The following is a 23,746-nucleotide window of genomic DNA, read 5'->3' on the forward strand; positions in this document are numbered from 1 at the left end:
TTGATGTGTGACACTTGAGCTATATATGAGGAGCTACAATGTAGCAGCTGCAGCTTTTTTGCGTTGTGCTACAGTATGTATATAGACTCAGTCACACACAATATACACAAGTATATATATATACATATATATATATATCAGATGAAACAGCACAGTCTCATATCTTAGTTACATGACATTTGGCATGAGACCTGCCGGCTTACTCGCGCCAGGCATCTCACGCTGTGTGGCGTATTGAGGATAGCTGTATGAGGACACATCTGTATATTAAGACCTAACTCACCAGAGAGAGGGGCAGCTATCAAAATCAGGTGCAAGCATAGAATGCCAGATGGCTCCGTTAAGCATTTGTTTGTGCTTTACTTATTATAAAACAAACTTCTGATCATTCAACAGCTCTCAGGTGGCCATACATCTCCATAACATCACTCATCAGGGTTCAAATCTAATTGTATTGACAGATTCATCAATATTAATTCATGGAGCACGCTGAGTGAGATTAGTTACTTTGAATTCCATCCAAAATTTTCAATTCTGGGCATTCCCTTGATATTATGAACAGTTGACAGCTGTGTGATTTATAACTCTTTACATTACAAACACTGACTTGGATTTTCATTTCACTCTGAACGCAATTAAATTAAAAATGGCAGTTAGATTTGGACATTTATGATACTGTATAAAGAACACAGTAAAGATGGGGATATAATTTCTAGCTTAAAGGTTTGGAAAACTGGAGGTGTTGGCTGCTTAAATTAATCGCCTGCCTGAAGGTTAAAGAGATCACTGCCATTCATATTCATTGGGGCAGATGTTGCCAGGACAACATGGAATGCCAAGGTAATACTAATCAGGTAAAAACAGAGGGAGATTATGATCATACTAACATCAAAGAAAAATATATTGTATGCCTCTGCATTTGCTTTTCTTTCTTTAGCAATGAGAACAAAATAAAAATCGATCTAAGTGAAAGTGGTTTCACATGGCATTCTCAAACATTTGGCAACATATATTTTATTTCTGCACTTACATTTATATAAATTGTCATGTTGTGCACCTACATGCTTAATAACCACTAGGGTGGCCAATCCCGGGATCGGCGGGATCCCAGGATTTGGTCACTAAAACACCGGGATTTCAATCCCAGGATTTTGGACTCTGTCCGGCTACTCAGACGCTGCCCGGCTTCAGGTGTGCGCAGAGCCATACCTGGCAGTGTGGCTCTGCGCAGCGTGACGAGGCCAGAGGTCAAGATGCGCAGGCCAAGTAGCTGCACAGACCCGTCCTGGGCGCACACCGCCAGCCCACCCGCCCGGCTCCTGGATCCTGCTGGCTCAATGCTTAACTACGTGGCCACCCACTCACCCGCCCATCTCCCGTGATCGGCCACCCACCCTCCCAGCTTCACTGCCCGGCACCCACCCTCCCAGCCGCACTGCACTGCGTGTAAGTAAATATGCGGGCGGGTTTTTTTAATTAGGGAAGCCAATCCCGATATCTCAGGAATCCCGGATTGGGCATTTTTCAATCCAGAATTCCGGAATTGAAAAAATGCCCCGGGATAAGCAACCCTAATAACCACGTTTTGTGTTCTTGCGCAAACCTTAGTTCTGCTCTTTCGTATGGCAGGGCAAAAAACAGCTACAGTATGTCTAAGATATGTGCAATGAGGGAAGTGTGGAACATACCGGTACAATAAATGCTTAATTAGAGGATCTACTGTTAAGTGTCTGCAGTGGAGTTACTGTATATTGACTTTACTTCTCTCATGTTACTATTTACCCACTTTATTCCACTTATTATTATCATTACTACAACTACTATTATTATTACTGTATTATTATTATTATTATTATTAATATTATTATTAATCTTGATAACAATTTCAGGAATATCAGGGGTAGATGTATGAAGCAATGATAAGGGAGAAGTGATAAAGTGCCTGGTACTTTATCACCGGCCACTCAGCTTGTATCTGTCCCTTTTTAAATCCAATGTAACAAAAAAAGCAAAGTAGCGCTAAAATATCTAACATTCAAACCATATATAAACAAGTGAGACTGTCTATGTATATATGAACACATTACTTAAAAAACATTAATATCACTTAAAATATGACAAGAAAATAAATCACTGTATTGATACAAAGTCTGAGTTAAACAGCACAGTGGCATAGGGGACTGCACAATTTGGCGTAATATTCCTTGGTTTGGCAAACAACTTAATGTCTTTATGACATGAGATATACAAAACAAATAAAAGCATGTATAAATGATAATTTCGTATGTGTAACAGAATCTCAATGAAATTCAGGGGATGGGTAACTGCAAGCGTACCCTCACTTACGCTTAGAAAAGGCAGATGGTGCACATAAAGGTATCTCTTTTTAAGGGTTCACCACCGGTGCAACTTCAAAGGTAGAGGATGCGTACCATACTCACAAATAAATGTACAATTACAAAGTACGCTCCTCTCCTGCCAACGCATTTCAACAGGATAACCTGTCTTCTTCAAGCCTTGAAGAAGACAGGTTATCCTGTTGAAAGGCGTACTTGCTGTTTTACTGCTGGGATTACTGCCTGTATACAGTGACGGACTCGGGTATAAGGCCAATACCCCAGCCACAAGGTACCGGACTTTTGTTCCATCTTGTATATTCCAGCTTATGTATATACTTTTTGAATACATTTACCAACATTGAAAGAGGGATCTCTGTCTTTTTGCATCTATATACGGGAGTTGACACCTTCCATGAGAGGAGACCCCCAATAAAGATACCGAGATGCGTCTGTAATTGCACATTTATTTGTGAGTATGGTACGCATCCTCTACCTTTGAAGTTGCACCTGTGGTGAACCCTTAAAAAAAGATAACTTTATGTGCACCATCTGCCTTTTCTTACCGTGAGTGAGGGTACGCTTGCAGTTACCCATCTTCTAAATTTCCAATCAGCACTGGAATTCCAGCACAGACAAATTGCCAGTGCTTTGTTGTCCAACAATCTGCTGTGAGCTCCTACTCTGTTCTGTTTGTTATTAGTGGCACTAGTGAAATGACCATATCCTGAATAGCTGCTTTGACTCTTTTTCAATGGTACAAGCTAAATCCCAATGCTCCCGTATAGCTAGCCTGCAGTATCCCATTAGCTCTGTCATAGGTGCCGATTCTATGGGTGCTCAAGGGCCTGAGCACCCATGGAAATTGATGAGCACCCACAGGCCCGAGTCCCGCTACTAGGCCGCCATATTAACTTGCTAATTTGCGGCTGCAGCACCCACATTGCCGAACCCGCCACCTGGGAAACATTATGCCGGGAAGAGTGCATTCTGTCCGCGGAGTACCTGCACTGTGGGGGCATTTATGTACCTGCACTGTGGGGGCATTTATGTATGTGGAACTCTGTTGCCGTAATTTCAATATTGGAGAAAACTGTGCTCCGTAATATAAATTGGTATTATTTTGTGGCCACACCCCTTCCCCATGAAGCCACTCCTCTATATTTTTGGCTTTAGCACCCACCAGCAAAAACATAAATCGGCACCTATTGGCTCTGTTGCATCGTTACAAGCTCAATCCTGGTGTTCCTGTATAGCTGGCCTGCGTTATCTCTGCTCTGTTTCATTGATACAAGCTCAAGAGTTCCTGTATAGCTGGCCTGCATTATCCCAGTTGTTCTGTCTCATCAGTACAAGCTAAATCCAAGTCTTCCTGTATAGTTGGTCTGCATTATCTCAGTTGCTCTGTCTCAATGGTACAAGCTAAAATCACAGTCTTCCTGTATAGCTGGTCTGCATTATGCCAGTGGCTCTGTCTCATCAGTACAAACTCAATCCCGGTGTTCCTGTAGAGCTGGTCTGCTACATATCAAGTGGTCATATTAACTGGTCTCATCCTATGCCAGTGTTCTGGTCTTCCTGTTGCAGTTCCCACTCTAGCTTCCCTCTGCATTGGTACTACTCTTTCCCAGTGCTCCGGTATCCGGAATAGCTGGCCTGCACTACCTCTTCTGTACCATTTGTGAATGAGTAAACCCTAAATTAAACCCGCCACATTCTACTCCCAAGCATCAAGCCACAGTCCCGCACTTCAGCCTAGCTCCGTGACAGCCTATGTCACAATTTATTAACCATCCCCTCCATCCCCAGCAGGCTAGCTTTAAGTAGGTTCTTATCCTTTAAGTATTTATTAATCCAGCGGTTCTTAAACTGTGGGTCCTGACCTTCTCAGCATGGGGTCACGACTCCATGTTGTGACCGTCAGGCTGATGACTTTTCTTATTATTATTTTTTGTTTTTAAATCTTTATTGAACATTTAATCAAAAAGGTATACAGAGTCAGTTCACCTGTTATTAACCCAATATCATACATGACATACACTACAAACATACAAACATGTGCTTTACATTGACATCTAATAATTCTGTACCAGACTTTTTTAATAGCTTGTATAACCATTTTTAAGCTACACCTTGTTCAAATCCCGCCAGTTTATCTATTATATACCAGCATACTAGAAGATATACTGGGGAACTGGTTCCCCCCTTTATCACATTTAAAATACTCTGCAGGTAAAGTAACTCTTAAAATACTCTGCAGGTAAATCTTACAGAGACCAAGAAGACCAAATAATCAAAGATAGATAGTATTTAACAATAACCAAAAGACAAAAATAAAAAATATTCCCCAAACAATTACGTGGAATTATTATCCTAGTCAATCAAACAAAGCTAAGGACAAACAAAGTTAAAGTGCTATATTATATTTCAAATATTACTATTTTCCCTCTCTCCCCCCCCACCCCCCATCCATTTTCAACATGTTGAATATTCCACTAATTAAACAACTCCAGGTATACACAACTTGCAGACTAAAAAGTCTAAGTGATCAAAAGTGCACATTATTTAACAATATACGAATAGTGCTAGAATAAAAAAAAAAAAAAAAAAAAGGGAGGGAACATCCCCCCAAACATTTATGTGACTTATTATCGTGGTCGACCTATCAAACCTAATTTAATAATTAAGGTGCCGTACTATATTCTGAGTGGAACCATTTACCCCAAATCCCAAAGAACTTAGCAGCTAATTTCCTTGATATATATGTATATTTCTCATGTTCCATAGTACTATTAACCATACCGAACCACACCTGGATATCTGGACCCCTTTGTGCCATCCATGATCTGGCAATCACTACTTTGGCAATTGCACAGAGATTACCTGCCAGTTGTCTAAGCTCTGTTGACATTATATTACTGGGCCAGACTCCCATAATCAGCCCAAGGGGGTGGATACAGGACCGTCGAATCCCAAGATTCATTAATACCTTACCAATTTCTTGCCAGTATATCTGCAGGATTTGACAATCCCATATCAAATGCCAAAAATTACAACCCATAATCTTACATTTTGGACACCTATTACAAGAACTACTGGAAAACTTGCTAATCCTTTCTGGGGTAATGTATGTTCTGTAGAGAATATTTATTTGTATTCGGGGATATCATTAATCCATTTTAGCATTAAGCTCCCTAACTCATCTTCTACAGTAACGTCTCCCAAGAATTTATAGCATCTTGATAGTCGTTTACTACAGGGTAACTTATTAATACATTTTTTAATAGGAGTCTCAACAATATTAAGGGATTTAACCCTATTTTCATGAAAGAGTGCACTTCTCAGCTGTAGGTATCTAAAGAACATATATTTAGGGAGTTCAAATTCTAGTTGTAGCTGGGAGAAGGTTTTCAAATTATTGCCTGAAAGAATCTGACCCAACGAGGTAACCCCAAATTGCGCCCATATCCTACCCCCCTGATAAAAATTCAGTTTATGTAGCTGAAGCAATGAGAAAAGGTATGAGTCTGGGTCATGCCCTTCATAATCCATTTTCTTAAGTATCCATTTCCAAATGGTTATAGCTTGTTTAAGTAGTGGGGGGGGGGGACTTTCTGAGACCCACTTTCATCAAAATTGCTTGTAACGGGGTTAAACCCGGGACCACTTTAGAAATAAATTCCAAGAGGTCCGCTGAGTACTCATCTGGCTGATGACTTTTCTAATCGCAGTCAGTGATCTAAGGAGTCTGAAAAATCTGTTGAATTGTCTGTTTTTTTACATCATTTTGTGCCTCCACTATGCTGCTGACTACACATGTGATATAGAGATGGGCGGTTCGCGAACAAAGCAGATCTTTTGGACAGATCCCATGTAAGACCTTCGTTCTTTTACTTTCAGTTTTGTTTTTCTTTACAATGCATTTGCCTGAGCTCAGCACTGCCACCTGTGGCAGCTGAGATGTACTAACTCTGGAGACTGAGTACAGTGCTGCAACTGCAAGTAAGAGAAAGAATAACAAGGCTGCTGCTGCTAGTGATGGCCATCGGTGCAGACGCCATCGATGGTTGCCATTGATGGTGATTCTGCACCCAGCCATCGATCAGTGTTTTACTCAGTCATGTATGTTCTTATTTGTTCAGCTCACTGTTTAAAAAAAAAAAAAGTTTCAAAAATGTCAATAAATGATTGTAAAACAAATTATGCCTCTTTGTTATCAAATTAGCCCTTTTTTCAAAGTGAGCCGTGGCCCCGCCTAAAAGATCTGGATCTTTTCACAGAGTGATCCGCTGGATCCCGGCTCGGCCTGGTGACCCGTTTTGCCCATCTCTAATTGATGTGATCACCTTCTGCAGTCACTTGCTGTGGTCCCGTAATTATTTTTATTGTCTGATGGGGTCCCAGAGCAAAATAGTTTGAGTAACCCTGTATTAATCTAATTGACTCGGGTCAGAAATGATAGCACAAACTTAAGTATCAAACAAAGAGCTCCTCAAAATCTGATTTGCTGTGTGCAACTGCTTTATTATCATGTATGTAATACTGTTACTGTATGTGGTCTATATAGTATTTGTAATGGCAGTGAAATACCTGCATTTACCAGAGTATGAGCTAACAATTCTACATTGAGGGGGGTATTTAATCCCCGCCGATATTTCCGACAGGGGAAATATTGTCAGGCGCCTATTCAATGCTGTCTTGCCTGACAGCATTGAAGACGCAGATCGACAGAATGGGCCCATTTTGCCAACCAGGGGCGTTTACGCAGACACGCCCCCTTTTCGCTGATCGGCAGGCGGGACATTGCATTCCGTCTGGTGATATGTTGTCAAGCAAAACGAAAACGGACCATGGTCACGGCTGTCGGGACTGATCGAGTCGTGACCCGGGATTGAATAACCCCCCTGAGTGTTAAAATGTGAAAAAAACAAATAAACATCTTTACATTTTCGCTTTCGGATCATATGATGAATGTGCGCACTACCAAAATTAAGATGTTAATAAACCTCAAACCGATGCCTAGTGCATCCTTTACAAACAAAGCCTATAGATGCCATTTCCTTCTCTTCAGGCTCATGGTATTCTCACAAGCAGAAAATAAGTTTTGGAGCCACAAATATTATAAAAGCTCATGCCACTGCCTGGAGACATAGGGGGTGATGTATCAGTGATCGTGGGGGGTCTGCACATGCGCATATTTGCACATGTGCAGGCCCCATGTGCGAACGCTTTTGTTGACTATCACAGTCGCTGGCGCGTTCGCACTGGTAGGGGAGGGAGGGGAACGACCAGTGTTTCCCCATGAAAATGATGGGGGTTCCCCTGAGAAAGCAGGTGGGCCGGTGCCTGCAGGAGGCGGGCAGCTGACATCACATGACATCAGCCCCCACCCCCTCTTCCACAGAAAAAAGTGAGTTTAGTCAGCGACCATCAAATTATTTCTGTCCCCTTCAGCCCCTTGCGAGGATATGTGCTTGCGTACATCCTCTTGCATGTACAGAGTGGATTCGGCGGTGACGGGGGGGGGGGGGGGGGGGATGGCGTTTGGCCCGGGCAGTGCTAAGCTGCTCGCTATGCAAAGAATGACAGCTGTTTGGGAGCAACTGCTGCTTAGCGAGCGACCGCTTTTTAGCGAGCGACCGCTTCTTAACGAGTGGTACTGAATCAGGCCCATAGCAAGCAATAAAGTCTCCATCATCATTAAGTACCCAGAAAATTGGAAACCTTATCATAATATACTAATAACCTTTTCAGACTTAACAATGCCATGTTTACTTTAAAATGTACAAGGTTTTGTTTTTGATTTTAATAAGGCATAATACAATAATTACAAAATTAGTATTTGATTCTGGACAAATTATTTTTAAACATTTCAGGAAAACCTATTTACTATGCTCCATGAAGGTTTTTATTTTATTTCGGTTATTAATAAGCATAGAGGATATTTACACTGTTGATAGTATAATTGGTTAATAACAAGAACAAAAAAAAAATCACCAACATTTGTATTCTTTATTAGAGGCAAAGTGATGAGATCTAAATGGAAATCCTATGAGGTCATCATGGCCAAGGCTCTGTGACAGAGGTTCCTGAACATGTTCATCACAGCACAGGGTCCAGGTTTTAAAGCTATTCCAGGGTCAGCAAAGTTGGTTAAATGAAATTTACTGAGGTACTTATTAAGGAAGCTGTGGCCAAGCATGGATATCCATAAAACCTGGACAGTTAAGGTGCCTTGAGGACTGTGTTTGGGAACCTACATCATGGACCCTGATTAAGAGGTGATAACAATGTTGAATGTGGATGCAGTAGAGTGATGTTTTATTACTGCTCTAGTGCACGCGCCATGATGGATTAGTGACAATGTACACATAGCATTTAGGTGAGGTAATGGGGGTGACTAGAAAAACACATGTGTTGCAGACCATTTCCTCAGTGTGGTATAGTCAGCTACCATAAATTTGCACTCAGCTGGAGGTGAGCATAGGGTGATTTAATGGTACCAATAGTTCTACTTTTGTTTATAAACAAGACAGTGCCTGAGTATCAGTATTATTTCAAGGCACCCCTAGGTCAAAAATTTCTTATTAAAATATTCTGAGGGGGGATGAATTTTAGAAAATTGTGTTAATGTGTCATCCTTTCGGGTCAGATATGTGGTGAGGAATATGATTTGCTTCTGTATGTCCACATAGTTTAGGATTAGAAGTTACAAATAGTGCTTTTGACTATTAAATTGACCATAGATCATAGAATCATAGAATTTAACAGCAGATAAGAACCATTTGGCCCATCTAGTCTGCCCCTTATTTATCCTTCAGGTAATCTCAACCCTTTTTAATCCTTATTTCTTTGTAAGGATATTCATATCCCAAGCATGTTTAAATTGTTCTACTGTCTTAGCCTCTACCACCTCTGATGGGAGGCTATTCCACTTATCCACTACCCTTTCTGTGAAGTAATTATTTCTAACATTTCCTCCAGTTTCAGTGCATGTCCTCGTGTTCTATTACTTCTTTTCCTTTGAAGAAAATTTCCCTCCTGTACTATGTTAAAACCTTTGATATATTTGAAGATTTCTATCATGTCCCCCCTTTCCCTTCTCTGCTCCAAACTATACATGTTAAGATCTTTTAGTCTTTCCAGGTAAGTGTTGTGATGTAGGCCATGCACCATTTTAGTTGCCCTTCTTTGTACACTCTCTAATGTATTTATAATTTGTATTGGTTCTAGCCTGCCAAAACAAGGCACCCCTCTGTTGGGAGGCACCCCTGTGTTGGGAGGCACCCCTGGGTACCATGACACACAGGGGTAGATTTATTATAGCGGCGCCTATCGCGCCGCTATAACAGTTCCTGCTTCGCCTCATTAGCGAGGCGAAGCTGGAGGGGACACCGACAAGATCTACTAAGATCTTGCCGCCGGAGTGGGGGAGCGCTAACTCCCCCCTCCGGCGATGTCCCTCCTGGAGACAGCGCATCAGTTAATACTGATGCGCCGTCTCCTTCCCCCCCGGCCGGCTGACTGCGCATGCGCGGGATCTCGCTAGTCTCGCGAGATCCCAACGCAGCTCAGCCTCAGCAGCAGGGACAGCGCTGTCCCTGTTGTTAGGTATAGGCATCGCCGTCTGCAGCTGGCGAAGTCGACAGCTGCAGGCGGCGGAACGGTCAGCGATGCTGACCGTTCATAAATCTGGCAGGAGGCAGGGGCGCAGTGCAAAACATTGCCCCTGCGCTATGCCTCCTGCCCCACACCGCCGGCGTTAGAGTAAACGCTCGGCGGGTGTGATAGATCAGGGGAAGCGCTATCCCCTGCTATAACGCACGGGGATAGCGCATATTCCCCTGATCGACGTTTAATAAATCTACCCCACAGTTTGGGAACTACCGCATTAGGTTTTTTCACATCTGCTAAGTAAGAAATTGCAACTGGGCATGCCACTGCGTGCAGCTCTGAATCAGACTCTATATGAGCTCTATATGATAGCCAGTCCACACTTCACATTTATGAATGCACCAGGGATACAGAATGGATATTAAAGGGCGTCTAAGAGCCACAGAATACAACCCTGAGAAAATCACTAAGCAATGAAGCAAACATTAAAATGATTCCCTTACAAAAAAAACATCATATTGAAGATCACTGATCATTATATAGATTATTCAGAAGACCTTGTCCTCTTATAATATGAGTATCTATTCATTAATCTCTAGCCATCTTGTAAAAGATTGTCTCCAAATGCCTTGGATTGTATGGTGAGAAGGGTTCTGATTAAATTTCTATCAAATCTGATATTCTCAGGCAGCTGATAAGAATAAAACAAGTGGTGTTGAACACTCAAGCATCAGACACTGGTAGGGATTATAAAATGATGAAGGAACTACATGGTGTAGATATAAACAACGATGTTTAAAAGGAGGAAAATGATAGATGCTGGTATAAAGGCTAATGGGAAATGTATATGGTATATCATGTCTCAAATTATATTTTCGAACATGTGGTACTGTAGATAGGACGTCATGTGAAGTGTGCATTGTCTATAATGGGCAACATTATATTAGTGGATAGAAAAAGCTGCATAAGGGATGGTAATAAGCTTTCGGCACATTGGTTCCTTACAGCAGATACTGGCAGATGTGCCTATTGCTCAGTATTGCCAGTTTGTACTGGCTAGCATAAGCTATTCCCTATGATTAACCCCTACTTACTTATCCCCACTAGCACCAATCAATAACAAAGTCTATTTTCTGCAAGAATACTTGTGACTACTACTGGCTGTTTCAGGCTAGCCGGAGATTGACTGGATTACCTACAAATTTGAGCTACTCAACTCTATTCTTCTCAGGGGATGCGGTCATTTGGTCTACAGCATTATAGTAGACAGTTATTAGGTTGACACCATTAGGTAGACATGGGAAAAGGTTGACATAGGAAAGGGTCAACATGGTTCTAGGTTGACAGGTCGTTAGTTCGACAGTGTCTAGGTTGACAGTCAAAAGGTCGACATGGGGTTTTTCACTGTTTTTTGAGCCGACATGTACCGACAGGCGGTATTTCATGCCCTACCATCCACTAGGGCGTGGTGGGAGAATAAAATAGTGTGTCCATGTCGACTGTGTTCACATTCAGGTTAGAAAACCTTTTGACCTAGAACCATGTTGACCGTTTCCCATGTCGACCTATACCCATGTCAACCTAATGGCATCGACCTAATGACTGTCGACCATCATGCTGTAGACCAAATGATCCGAACCCCTTCTCAGCTAATCTCCTTATTACCAATCTATCTGTTTTCCTGACTCTGGAAATTGCCTTTTAAGGATATGTTAGCAAGAAGGATGGATCTACTGTCAGCACCATGTAAACGAATACCTTAAAGGTAAAAAACTAAAAATGGCCAGACTCAGGTCTAGTTTGTCTATAGAAGCAATATAGTTAGACCACTTGAAGCAAATGCTTCGAAAGTTAGATGGCAGTGTTTCGGAGACACACAAATGGACATTAGACATATATATAGATTATAATAAAATATTTTTTAAACAATTTTGTTCCAAGACATTAACCTTACCAAGCTATCACTGTATGATTCAGCTTTGGCAATTGCTTCTTCCACTGCTTCTTCTGCCACACGTAAGGCCACAGAAAGGGTGTCCATCATGCTGTGCCCTGCATGGAAGGAGGCAGGATTATTATTACAGTAGCCATCAGCAAGTTTAGATACATCAAATGTTGCAGGATCAAAAATGGACGGAAATGCTCAATGTCACGGCACACTGCATATGCTCAATGTGTGGGGGTGTGTGTGTGTGGGGGGGGGGCAGAAAGTGGGGTGTGGGAAGATATATTACTCTTATGGGGGGGAGGTGTGGGAGGCTAGTCTATCAGATAGGTGTTATATATACAGGGGTATTATGTTTGTTTATAATCTAATAGAACCTATAATTTTCTGTCCTTATTTAGGACGAGGAAAGCTACATCTTTCCATTTCTCCCTTTTTATTTCTGCACTTTGATTCTATTATTGTTAATTAACTATAAACGGTTGAAAAAAAAATCTTGATCCAATGGGATTAGAACTGGGGCTGGTGGGGAGGATTGTGTTGGAGCCAGGCGCCTTACCTCCAGCCCACATAGCCCTGCCTATGAACAGTATCACAAGGAATTTAGAGATATATGAAGACTGATTGTTAAATATACCATAACATGTAAATATCAATTCTGTAAGTATTATTTGTAACTATTATTTTTAAGGTACTCTTTACCTAGAACGGCGCCCGCGATTGGAATCGCGGGCGTCGGGGGTAAAAAATCGCGGCCATCGCGGGCATCGCGGTCATCGTATGCACATAAAAAAACGGGTGCGACGCGATGCCCGCGATGCCCGCGATTTTCCCATAGGGATCAATGTTAAAAGTCAGATTGGACGCGATTTTAGTGTTAAATGCCTCAATGGCCGCGATTTTTACATAGAAAACAATGTTAAATGGGCCACAGAGCCCTATAAGTCCCCCTGAAGTCTTAAATGGCCCCCACAATTTTTAACGCCACCCCACGATCAACGTGAACCCGAAGCGTGGCGAGCGCAGCGAGCCCGCGAGGGGCGGCGGTATGCGTCCTCCGACCTTTTCATACCCCCACTATCCACGTCGGCGTGGAGTTGAGAATAGAATAGTGTGGCGAGCGCAGCGAGCCACCGAGCCCGAAGCGTGGCGAGCGGACGCGGATACCTGTGAAGCCCGCGAAGGGACGCGTTTACCTGTGAAGGTCTCCGCGTCCCCTCGCGGGGCTTGCTGCGCTCGCCACGCTTCGGGCTCGGTGGCTCGCTGCGCTCGCCACACTATTCTATTCTCAACTCCACGCCGACGTGGATAGTGGGGGTATGAAAAGGTCGGAGGACGCGTACCGCCGCCCCTCGCGGGCTCGCTGCGCTCGCCACGCTTCGGGTTGACGTTGATCGTGGGGTGGCGTTAACAATTATGGGGGCCATTTCAGACTTTAGGGTGACTATTTGGGCTCTGTGGCCCATTTAACATTGTTTCCTATGGAAAAATCGCGGGCATTGAGGCATTGAACACTAAAATCGCGTCCAATCTGACTTTTAACATTGATCCCTATGGGAAATCGCGGCCATCGCGGGCATCGCATCACACCCGTTTTTTAGTGCATACGATGGTCGCAATGGTCGCGATGGGCGCCGTTCTAGGTAAAGAGTACCATTTTTAATTATTTTGAATCATTATTTTGATAGGTTTACTTATTTATTTAGTCGTGATATCTTGAAGTACGAAATGTTAGGAATTATTAACGCCCAAATCTAAATCTCTGCAAATGTTACATCAGCTCCACCTGCAGTGCACATGGTTTTGTCCATTAGAGAGTGAATTTGCTTTTGCAAGTAAACCAGAATCAGGCCCAATATAAGAACATTCATGTACAAGCTAAAAAAAGGCTATAAACCGATAACAATAGAATGTCAAAAATCGCTGGACTTGTAAATAATATTAGCACAAACTTTAAGCAAAATAAATATAAAAAGGATCATAGAAATGAATAACACAAGCAAACAAAAGCAAGTTTGGCGAGGGATTGGGAATGATAGGAAGGAAAGGGGAGAACAATGGATTTAAAGAGCCAGCCTACCTATATAATCATGGCCGATGCTGACATTACTATCATGTTGTTGCGGCATTTGAAGTGACGGTAAATAGTTCTTTATCATTTTGTTAAAGAAAGCTAATAGAAAATCAGGGATTTTATGTTTCATTATTTAAAAGAAAAAACTCTCCCGCTATCACATGAAGTCCTGGTGATTTTATTTCACTTCTTCCATCTTAATTGGTTAATGTGTTAGCTAGAAGATTATGGGGGACTGAGACACTCCCACAGGGCCGGTGCAAGCCTCCCCCCCGCCCCAGGCAAATCCACCGCCCGTTGCAACCCCCCTGTGCGCGCTCCGGGGGGGGGGGGGGGGCGGTGTTTGCGGGCGACACTGCGGCGGGCGCCTGCTCTCCGGGGGGGGGTGGGAGGGTGGGTTTGCGGGTGATACCGCAGCCATTACGGTGTCCAGGGAGATGCTGCGGCAGGTGCCCGCTCACCAGGGGGCGGGGGGTGTGCGGGTGATACCGTGTGCAGGGAGGAGGGGGGAATGCAGCTTTGATCACGGGCGGGATGGGGAGGAGAGAGGGAAGAAGCACTGACTGTCTTACCTGCTCCCCGCTCCAAGTCCAAGCTTTCTATGGTACCTCTATGGTACCTCTCCTCGGCGGCTCATTACCGCCCTCCAGTGGCCGGCGCCCTAGGCAAATGCCTAGACCTGCCTAGTGGTGGCGCCGGCCCTGCACTCCCAGAATAGTGCCTTGGTGCCTCTATCTGTAAATTCTTGAGAGTATAAATTGGCATAGAATTTTCTTAACACTTCCGTAATTTCTATTTCACTATATTATGTACATCCAGAGTTATTTTTCAGAGTGCTTATATCAGTAGAATGTCTCTCACCCGGTAGTAAATGTGAAAATAGGTAACCTGATTAATTACCATGTTTATGCAATTTGGCATTGTGAAGTGAGATATCTCCTACTTGGGATAGAAATTAGTCACAATAATATTTACAATCGGTAGACTTTTGTAAATTGACTATAGATGGATGCTGTTTCAATGATTGGCAAACTGTAGTCAAATTATCTTGAGCGTCAGATAAAAATTTAGTGCGGTCTATTTTCAATATTGCTGCGTAGGAAATGATATCACCACGAAGTGTGGCATTAGCAGCTTTCCAATGTGTTACAGGGTCATCTGTTTATGAAACATTATGATAAAGAAAAAAATCCAAATCTGCATGTAACATCTCTTTACATTTTTGAAAATGGAAAGGTGCTGAAGTTTATTGCCTATGTTAGACGCTACTATCAGTTGAATCCATATGGGGGCTGGGTTAGAGACCACAATAGGGTCTATACCACAAGAAAGATATTTGTAGATAAAGAATTTGTGACTACCTAGTAATCTGTGCGTGAGAAAGATTTATGTGAAGATGAGAAATATGTATAATCTTTTGATGTGGGATTACCGAGTCACAGTACATCTGAAAGATGGCACAAATATCTGATAACAATTTTCAGCATCCGATGGGACTGCGTACTGTGTGATTAAGAAATAATCAGCCACTATACTTAAAGCTCCTCCCAGGTGCATGTGTATGTGTATAACGATATCGTTTTTAAATAAATTTAAGAAAAAGGAATAATTATTGGCCGTAGGTGTACACATGTTAGCTATAATATATTTGTGCTTATCAGTAGTGGTATCCATTATAAGGTATCTCCCATTATTGTCAGCTGTTCTGTGACTTGCATGCTAGAATGACCACACCTCTTACTTTAGACATAAAGAGGAGTATGATAAGACTTTGTGATGCAACATACCAAGTTTATTATGCTCTGTATCTGTGAGCCTATTGTAACAGTGTAAGGGCCCCCATACATTAGGACGACTTGACCTAGGGACAAGTCAGATCCAATTCTCCTACGAGCTGCCCGGCAGCTCCCCGGCTGGCTCACAAACAATTTGGCACTTGATGTGCCATTTTTTACATGCGATAAATCACATGCGATTTATCACATGTAAAAAAATCGGGGAGCTGCAGGGCGGTGAGGAGCAGTGTGGGGGGCGGGCAGTGGTGGTGCCGGTGAACAGCGGTGGAAGTGGGGGCTGGCAGCAGCGGCTCTGAAATGAGTGTCCAGTGGGTGCAGCGAGGAATGCCGGTGACAGTGTGGCAGGCGGCGGTGATCATCAGCATGCTGCCTCCTGGATCCGAGTCAGTGACTGTGTAAAAGGGGTTAACATTTGTCCCTTTACACTGGACTTTTACCCAGGTCCTGACCAGGGTAGAACACAGGCAGGGTCTGGGTAGAGGGCAGGGTAAACGGGTACGCCGGGTCATAGGACCTGGCTCCCATTTACAGTACATCAATGGGGGAAGCACAACCTCCGGACCGCAGTGTCCGTAGATTGGATGAGGGGGCTGCTGTCTGCTTTACTCTGCAATGCCGTGTGGAGCATCCATTCACCTCATGGATGGGGCTGGAGGAGGTGCACGGAGGCTGGGGGCAGTCCAGCAGCTTACTTGGTGCTGGGCTTGCCCCCCAGCGAGGCGTTCCGGAGCCGAGTCTGGCAATCCTGTCGCTTGGAGATGATGACATCGCCAGGCGCCGGCTCAGGAACCGCCGCCGCCTGGGGGAAGGGGGAGCATGCAGGTGAAATGCTGGTGTAAAATGTAACATACGCCATGTCGCATAAAGCTGGGTCCTAAAACCAGGGTGCGACCCGGCGTTTTGGTGTTAAAGGGGTATAAGTGATAACATTAAAACAGAGAAAATAATAAGAATAAAGATAAAAATTGTAATATTCTAATGTACTGAAGTTGAGTTAGTAAATCAGTGCCTGAAGCAAAAAGAGTCAGGATATATGTATTGAATGCACATAGTACATTCAAAAACAGGAGGAGGTGAAGTAGAAGGAAGATGTAGCCCCCTAGTGGTCCTATATGAAATAAACTTGACTGACTAGTAAACATAGGAGTATACATATTTAAAAATATAGGTACTATTTGCTCTCATCAATTAAAATAAGTAATAGTGTGAATGATTGTTAAACACCTAAATGAAATATAACCTGAGTAGAGAATAGAATGAAACAAATACATAAACTATTAATATATTAATATATTATAACATATAAAGAAAGTTCAAACAGCATCCCATACAAATATTAATGAAATCACAAATGAGAACATATGTAAATGATAATATAGGCTGAATACTCAGTCTGATTGGTCAGGTGTAGAACGAATGGCTAGGTCATAGCGCTCAATCTCTTCCTACCTGTATGGGGTACTCTTGTGCATCTGTTTGTGTGACACTTTTTTCTTCATAAATACTAGGTTGAGCTGAAAAAAGTTGTGTGGATTTACAATGAGCTCTGGAAAGCTTAGTACAGACCGATGCCATTTCAGGACAAGCCATTCCAACCTTAGCAGAAGTTGAGAAGTTTGAGATCTTTCCACTTGTTTTATGTACTTGACATGCATCAGTCCAAATAATTGAAAGAAAATGACACAGCGTAGAAAAAAGCTTGTGGTTTATTATCCAAGCCATCCATATAGTGGCCAACATATCCTGAGTGTCAAATTATAAATGAGGAGAGCTCTTCAGAGACACCCTGGATTGTTAGGAAGTCATTTTTCAAGAACTCTAGTAGTGTAGGACTTTTGAAAACTTCAGAATGCCAACTAGATGTACAGTATTTTATAAAAAGAGAGAGAAATTGGGCATAATATAAACAATAAAAAAGATAGAGAAATTGGGCGTAATTTAAGCAATAAAAAAGAGAAAGAAATCGGGCGCTGTTTTGAAGTGACCTGTTCTCCGAATCAAGTATTTTCTTCCTCATGTAATGGTTATGTTATAGTAAGTGATAAAAAAGATCTTTAAGCTCAGATACATCCTGTAATGTTTCTCCAATTCTTTGCTCATTTGTTGTCACTTGTTTGGAGGCATGCTGCAATTGGACCTTAAGATTTAGAAAAGAAGCCGCATATTGCCCTAACACCATCACAGTGATGGCTTAAGGTGGTGGGGGTTGTTGCATTAAAGAAGTTGAGAATATAATTGTATTAGTGGTCACTGAGGACTATGACAAACTCTTATTTCAGTTCAAGAGCATTGTTGTTGCACTCTAGTTATATAATTTGAGTGAATAGAATTTCTCATTACAGAGGAGATTGCTGACACAGTTGGACCTAAGATTAGGAGATATAGATCATGCACATAAAGTACCAATGAATATCAATGACTACTAAACGCGGGTACATAGTAACAAGATTCACATACTTGAATTTAGGGTAATTGTTTTGTAAGGGTCATACACAACATAAAATGGTGAAGGTATACATGTGTTTGACTAGAAACCACCTGTTACCACCCATCTGTCAATCACACTGTGTACAAATAACTGTCGGTAATATAAGATTGCTCATGTGCAGTGTAACCCTGTGGTAGGCAACACCCTCCATTATTGACACAAACTAAAACTTACCTTGTGTTTGTCTGTAGAATGTAGAGTCACTTCCACAAATGCTTCCTTCATTTTCCAAGCTTTCATCAATAAAACTTCCCTCTTTAATTAGATCAAAAGGTTACTAAAAAATAAATTACTGCTAAAAACAAACAAGCAAGCAATCACCAAAATAAACCCCCAAACACATATATTTAAGAACTGGGAATGGAAATGGCACAAACTATGCTAAGAATACACGATAAGTCAAACTGCCTAATAAATACAATTTACAGTATATCATGGCACTTTTATCAGGCAGTTTCTTACCAACAAATAAGTCCATAGAAATTGATATACTGAAATTAAAATTGCTATTTTTTCTGTATACTTAAACATTTTGGATTTGAGATTAAATATGAATTTAGAGAAAGATATTTATTTATATATATATATATATATATATATATATATATATATATATATATAGAACGTGCAAACGAACCGGAACTCTGCGTTGCTATGTAGCGGGCGGGGTGACGTCAGATGACCTCCTGCCTCAGTGACAGGAGGTGTGCGCGCTGCACCCGGTTGCTGGTCGTTATCACATGGAGCCAGTAAGTTAAACCTTTGTTATATATTCGTGGTCCCGCCGCCGTGCAGGCATATACCTGTATTGTATGTATGTTACATGCCGTCTTGACAACGATACCTCTGAGTATTGAAACGTTGACCCTGCCATGTAACTATTTGCTCGTTTGATATATAAACTCATTTGAAAAAGACCCCTGGAGTGACACGTCAATTCTTCTACGTATATATATATATATATATATTTATATATATGTCACCATTGATTACACAAAATTTATGATTTCACAATTTATTACGCCACAGATATCACAAATGACTTCAAATGGCACCAAAACTGAAGCCATTACATACAACATAACAAATAATGACATCACAGAGTGCATCTCACAGATGCCATGACAAAAGATAACTGTAAAGTTAAACATCACAGTTAGTGAAACATAATATACCAATAACATTTTGCAGTCATATTAGGACCTTCCCCGCTGATGATTACAGTTTAATGCCCCTACCATACTCACAAATAATCCAATTAACCTGCATTACCAGTATTTTTTTGAAATGAGGGTAGAAATCAAATCTCAAATTAAACCCATGCAAACACATAGGGTTACCACCACATCCCTTTAATTCTGGACACATATTAATTACACAGGTTCTGTGGCTGATTAAAACTAACTGAAATGGAGTCTTGAAGTCAGCCAGCCACAGAACCCTACAAACACAGGAAAAACATACATATACTCAGTGGTGTAGGGATGGCTCCTTTGGTGGAGAGCAAGCTCCAGGAACCGAGAAGATGAGAGGGCACACAGCCTCCCCCCTCCCCCCACCTATCGATGCACCTCCCACTGGGAGACACTGGTGGGGGGTGGCGCAGAGTCTCTGTCTACATGTAATCTACAGACAGAGACACTGCACCCCTCCAAATGTATGCCACCTTGCAGAAGGCAGAAGCTAGTGGTCACACTGGACCTCTAGCATATGCCAGGGGAGCAAAGCGCATACAATGCTACCTGGAAGTGCCAGACTCCAGGTTTGCTGGTGCGCTGTGTGCACCTAGCCTCTGGAAATTAGCATGTTCTCCCTTAGCATCAAGCAAAAAAAAAAACCTTGGCAATGATCAAGAAACCCCTGGCAATGAGCATAAAAACCCTGGCAAAGAGCATGGGAAACTCTGGCAGTGAGTATGTAGGTACATTTTTTTAATACAATTGATTTACGGGGGGGATGAGAAACTTTTTTGAAAAGGGGGCGCAAATTCTCTAATTATGTCACTGCCGGAAGGTCTAGTGATGCAGCTACAACTCCCCCCCACACCTGGTTGGCTTGGGGGGTGCTTCTATACAGAGATGGCATGTTTTCATTTACAATGTGGCGCCAGCCACCAGCCAATCAGAGCTAGCTTACTGGCAGCCATGGTTAGTGATTGGCAGCTGATCTGCAACCTCTGATTGGCTCGCGAGCTTGCACCATATTTGAAATGGCTTCCAGACAAAGCGAAAGGGTGTGAGAACCATGCACTCTGCTCTCTGCCAGTGAAAGGGGCAGCAGTGGCAGGCCAGGCCCAGGGCAGTAAATCCTACTAGAACCATAATGTTTATTAATAATAATAATAATAATAATAATAATAATAATAATAATATATCTTTATTAACAAAAAATGCCCACATACAATGAACACTTAACGAAATTCAAATGTGAACAGTACAGTGTAAACAAGAACAAAGAAAAGGAGGCAACATCGGAATACAAGACCATGCTTAAGCAGCACTAATGGGGGCATTATGTGTAAGCAGCACTAGTGGGGGCATTATGTGTGTAAGCAGAACTACATGGGGCATTATGTCAGGAAGCGGAACTACGGGGCATTATGTGGCTCTAGTGGGGGCATTATGTATGTAAGCGGCACTACAGGTGTCATTATATGTAAGTGACACTAAAACGAAATGGGGGCGGCGCTGCTAAATTTTTAATGCCACTGTATGTATAGAATAGCATTAACTGGGAACACTGGTGTCACCAGAAGAAGATGCAGAAACATGCTTTTTTTGCCATGAAACCCCTGGCAATGAGTAATTAGAAGCCTTAATGTGGACATACTGTATTTGTAAGGGCCATTGTTGTGTATGGAACATACATTTGTGTCAGCGGCATAACTGTGTGTGGCATAATACAGATGGAGCCCCTCTCATGCTCGCAGGGGCTGGCGATTCTATCGCCGCCAGGCCCCGCCAGCCGTTGGAAGGGGCCAAGCTCGCACGAGACACTTGAGCGCCCCATTCAGATTAAGCTCACCACAGCTGTCCGCTGATGAATGGAGGGGCTCCGTCTGTATGTAGACATTATGCTGTGTGGCATAAAATGAAATAATCATTACAGTGTGTGGTATATTGTGTAAGGGGCATTATTGCCTCATAAAAAATTAAACTGGGAAGTAGTAATGCTAACCATTATGTCATAGTGCTGTAAAACTTGGCAGTATGAGTAATATAGGTAGAAGGGTAAGTATCTTCATCGCAAGAAGGTATGTCAGTAAAGATTATCTAGAGGGTGATTAATGAATGGAAGTCCATTTATTATGATCAAAGTCAATGTATATCAGAGATAGCATAAATACTGCTCACATACCTGCAATATCTGCACATGCACCACTCTCCAGCCTGTGTTTTCTGTACAAGTTCTTCAGCACTTTGGCACTACCAAAACGTTTAAACCGACTCTTCACATTATTGTAATACCATTCCAGAGACTGTGTCCTTAACAGCCTGTAAATAAAAGAGATAAATAAAATAAAAATAGTCATCATCATAATGTCTTACACTAATTTCAGTTTTATTTCAATATGTTAAATTAAGAAATTAAATTGTATTTTTTGTTTAAAAATGTGAAGAAATACTGTGTATGTTGTTTCATTTGTACCCTACACACCTTTATTTTCACAACTTTCCATAAACTTCAAGCAGACCATAAAAAAATTTGGTGTGTGTTTTTTGGCTTATTTTTAACATAAATCAATGTGACAGGTTCTAAAAGAAATCTTGGTAATTACTAAGAGCAAAAAGCAAAAACCTAAAAATAAAGCATAAAACAATAGTAAAACAAATATTGAAATCATTGAAACAAAACTAAATTAAAGACTGTCTGAAATAAGTTAAAATTAAATCACAAAGCCATAACACCAAATGTAAGAAGATCAAAATATTATCAATTTATATAATCTACCACATTTATTTTGAAAATAAAACAATGCTAAATATATAAAATAGTCATAGTACTACAAATAAAGGATTTTCTGATGTAATATAGAAAAAGCACTTACAGAAAAAGTCACACACAGTTATCCTCACCGCTATCAAGTAACGCCATGGCACGCATGGTGAGACTAGAAGGGCTGAATGTATGTGGCACATCTGTATACTGTATGTATATTTGTAAAGATACTCATTCAAAAAAGTAGTACAGGAATGAAACGGTGTTGCCAGTACCATGACACATTTCTACCTAAACCGCCATAATCTAACACAACAAAACATTTTGGCAAATAGATTGCTATGCACACTCCATAAGTAGATATGGGCCAAATGCAATAGGTTATGAAAATCAGAAAGTGAGAGATTTAGCGAGAATTTTTTTTTTTTTTAAAGCGCCAATCATTTACATGGCAAAATCAATCTGTTCTTTTTTTCTCAGTTTAAATGATTGCCACTTAAAAAAAAAAAAGCAAATCTCTCCCAAAATCTCCCACTTTCGGATTCTCACACATTTGGCCCTATGGTGTTTGAAGTTAGTGACATAGGGCTTCATCTAATGATGCTTCTAGTTGCTGGCAAAATATTTATCAACGAGTGAAAAAATTGCTGTGTATGATATATGGTGCTCAAGCCAATCAGCTCCTGTCATGTGTGTGCAAAAAATCACAGGAGCTGATTCGCTGGAGCATCATTTATCATATGCAACACGTTTCATCACTCACAACATGTTTTATCACTAGTTGATAAATGAACCTACAGTAGTAATTTAGTGTCACTGTAATATGAAAATACCAATATTTATCAGAAGTTTCCAGCCCGCCGAGGTCCAGCATTGCACTGGATGACTTTGCTGAAGTCAGAAAGGATTTGTTTGTACTGGTAATGGGTGATCTATTGCAAACACTATCTATCGATGGTGTAATGGGGCTTATACATGGGTTGATTTCAGGTCATTTTCTAAGCGATTTAACAAAATCGCTTAGAAAATGACCCTACATCGCTACATTTGTGGGGCCCATAGCGATAGCAATGCTAAGGTTGCTATCGCCAGGGTATTTACCCTTTGAGTGCCAAGTGAATTTGTCAAAATAGGTGTGAAAATTGCCACGCAAACATTTTATCCATCATAATGACCTGTAACGTTTACCTTATATAGGAATTATAATATATTTTTACAAGAAATTTTTTATTTTAATTTATATAACAAATGTGAGCGATGCTGGCATTTTTAGTGGATATTTTGAACATCTCTCACCGAGATGTTGACAATCAAAGGGTTAATATCTAGCATTCTGGATAAATCTAGTAATATCACCGGAGAACACTGGCCCTGACAGATCGCTCAGCACACATCGTTGTATGCTGAGTGATCTTGCTGAGCATTCTGAGGGATCTAGCATCGCTCAGAATGCTCAGCAAATCTCACCTTAAGTGGTAGTCATAAACCAAGCTTGGTAGTCATAAACCAAGTCATAAACCAACAATAGCAAATAATAGATAACATTAAGGACCA

The 23,746-nt window shown here is 41.5% G+C and overlaps 1 protein-coding gene across 2 annotated transcripts in view; it reads right to left on the bottom strand.

The window, feature by feature from the left end:
* Positions 1-23,746, bottom strand: part of MYRIP (myosin VIIA and Rab interacting protein) — a 419,901-nt gene that overhangs the window by 98,313 nt on the left and 297,842 nt on the right. For both annotated transcript variants that reach the window (XM_083188579.1, XM_083188580.1), the window contains 3 exons: positions 21,611-21,747; positions 18,428-18,508; positions 11,905-12,002 (listed from right to left, as the gene is read on the bottom strand). In XM_083188579.1, the coding sequence (XP_083044705.1) occupies positions 11,905-12,002; positions 18,428-18,508; positions 21,611-21,747 (316 nt within the window). The remainder of the gene's footprint in view (positions 1-11,904; positions 12,003-18,427; positions 18,509-21,610; positions 21,748-23,746) is intronic.

This window comes from Crinia signifera, chromosome 5 (assembly GCF_055691185.1).
Source record: "Crinia signifera chromosome 5, ASM5569118v1, whole genome shotgun sequence".
NCBI lineage: Eukaryota > Metazoa > Chordata > Amphibia > Anura > Myobatrachidae > Crinia > Crinia signifera.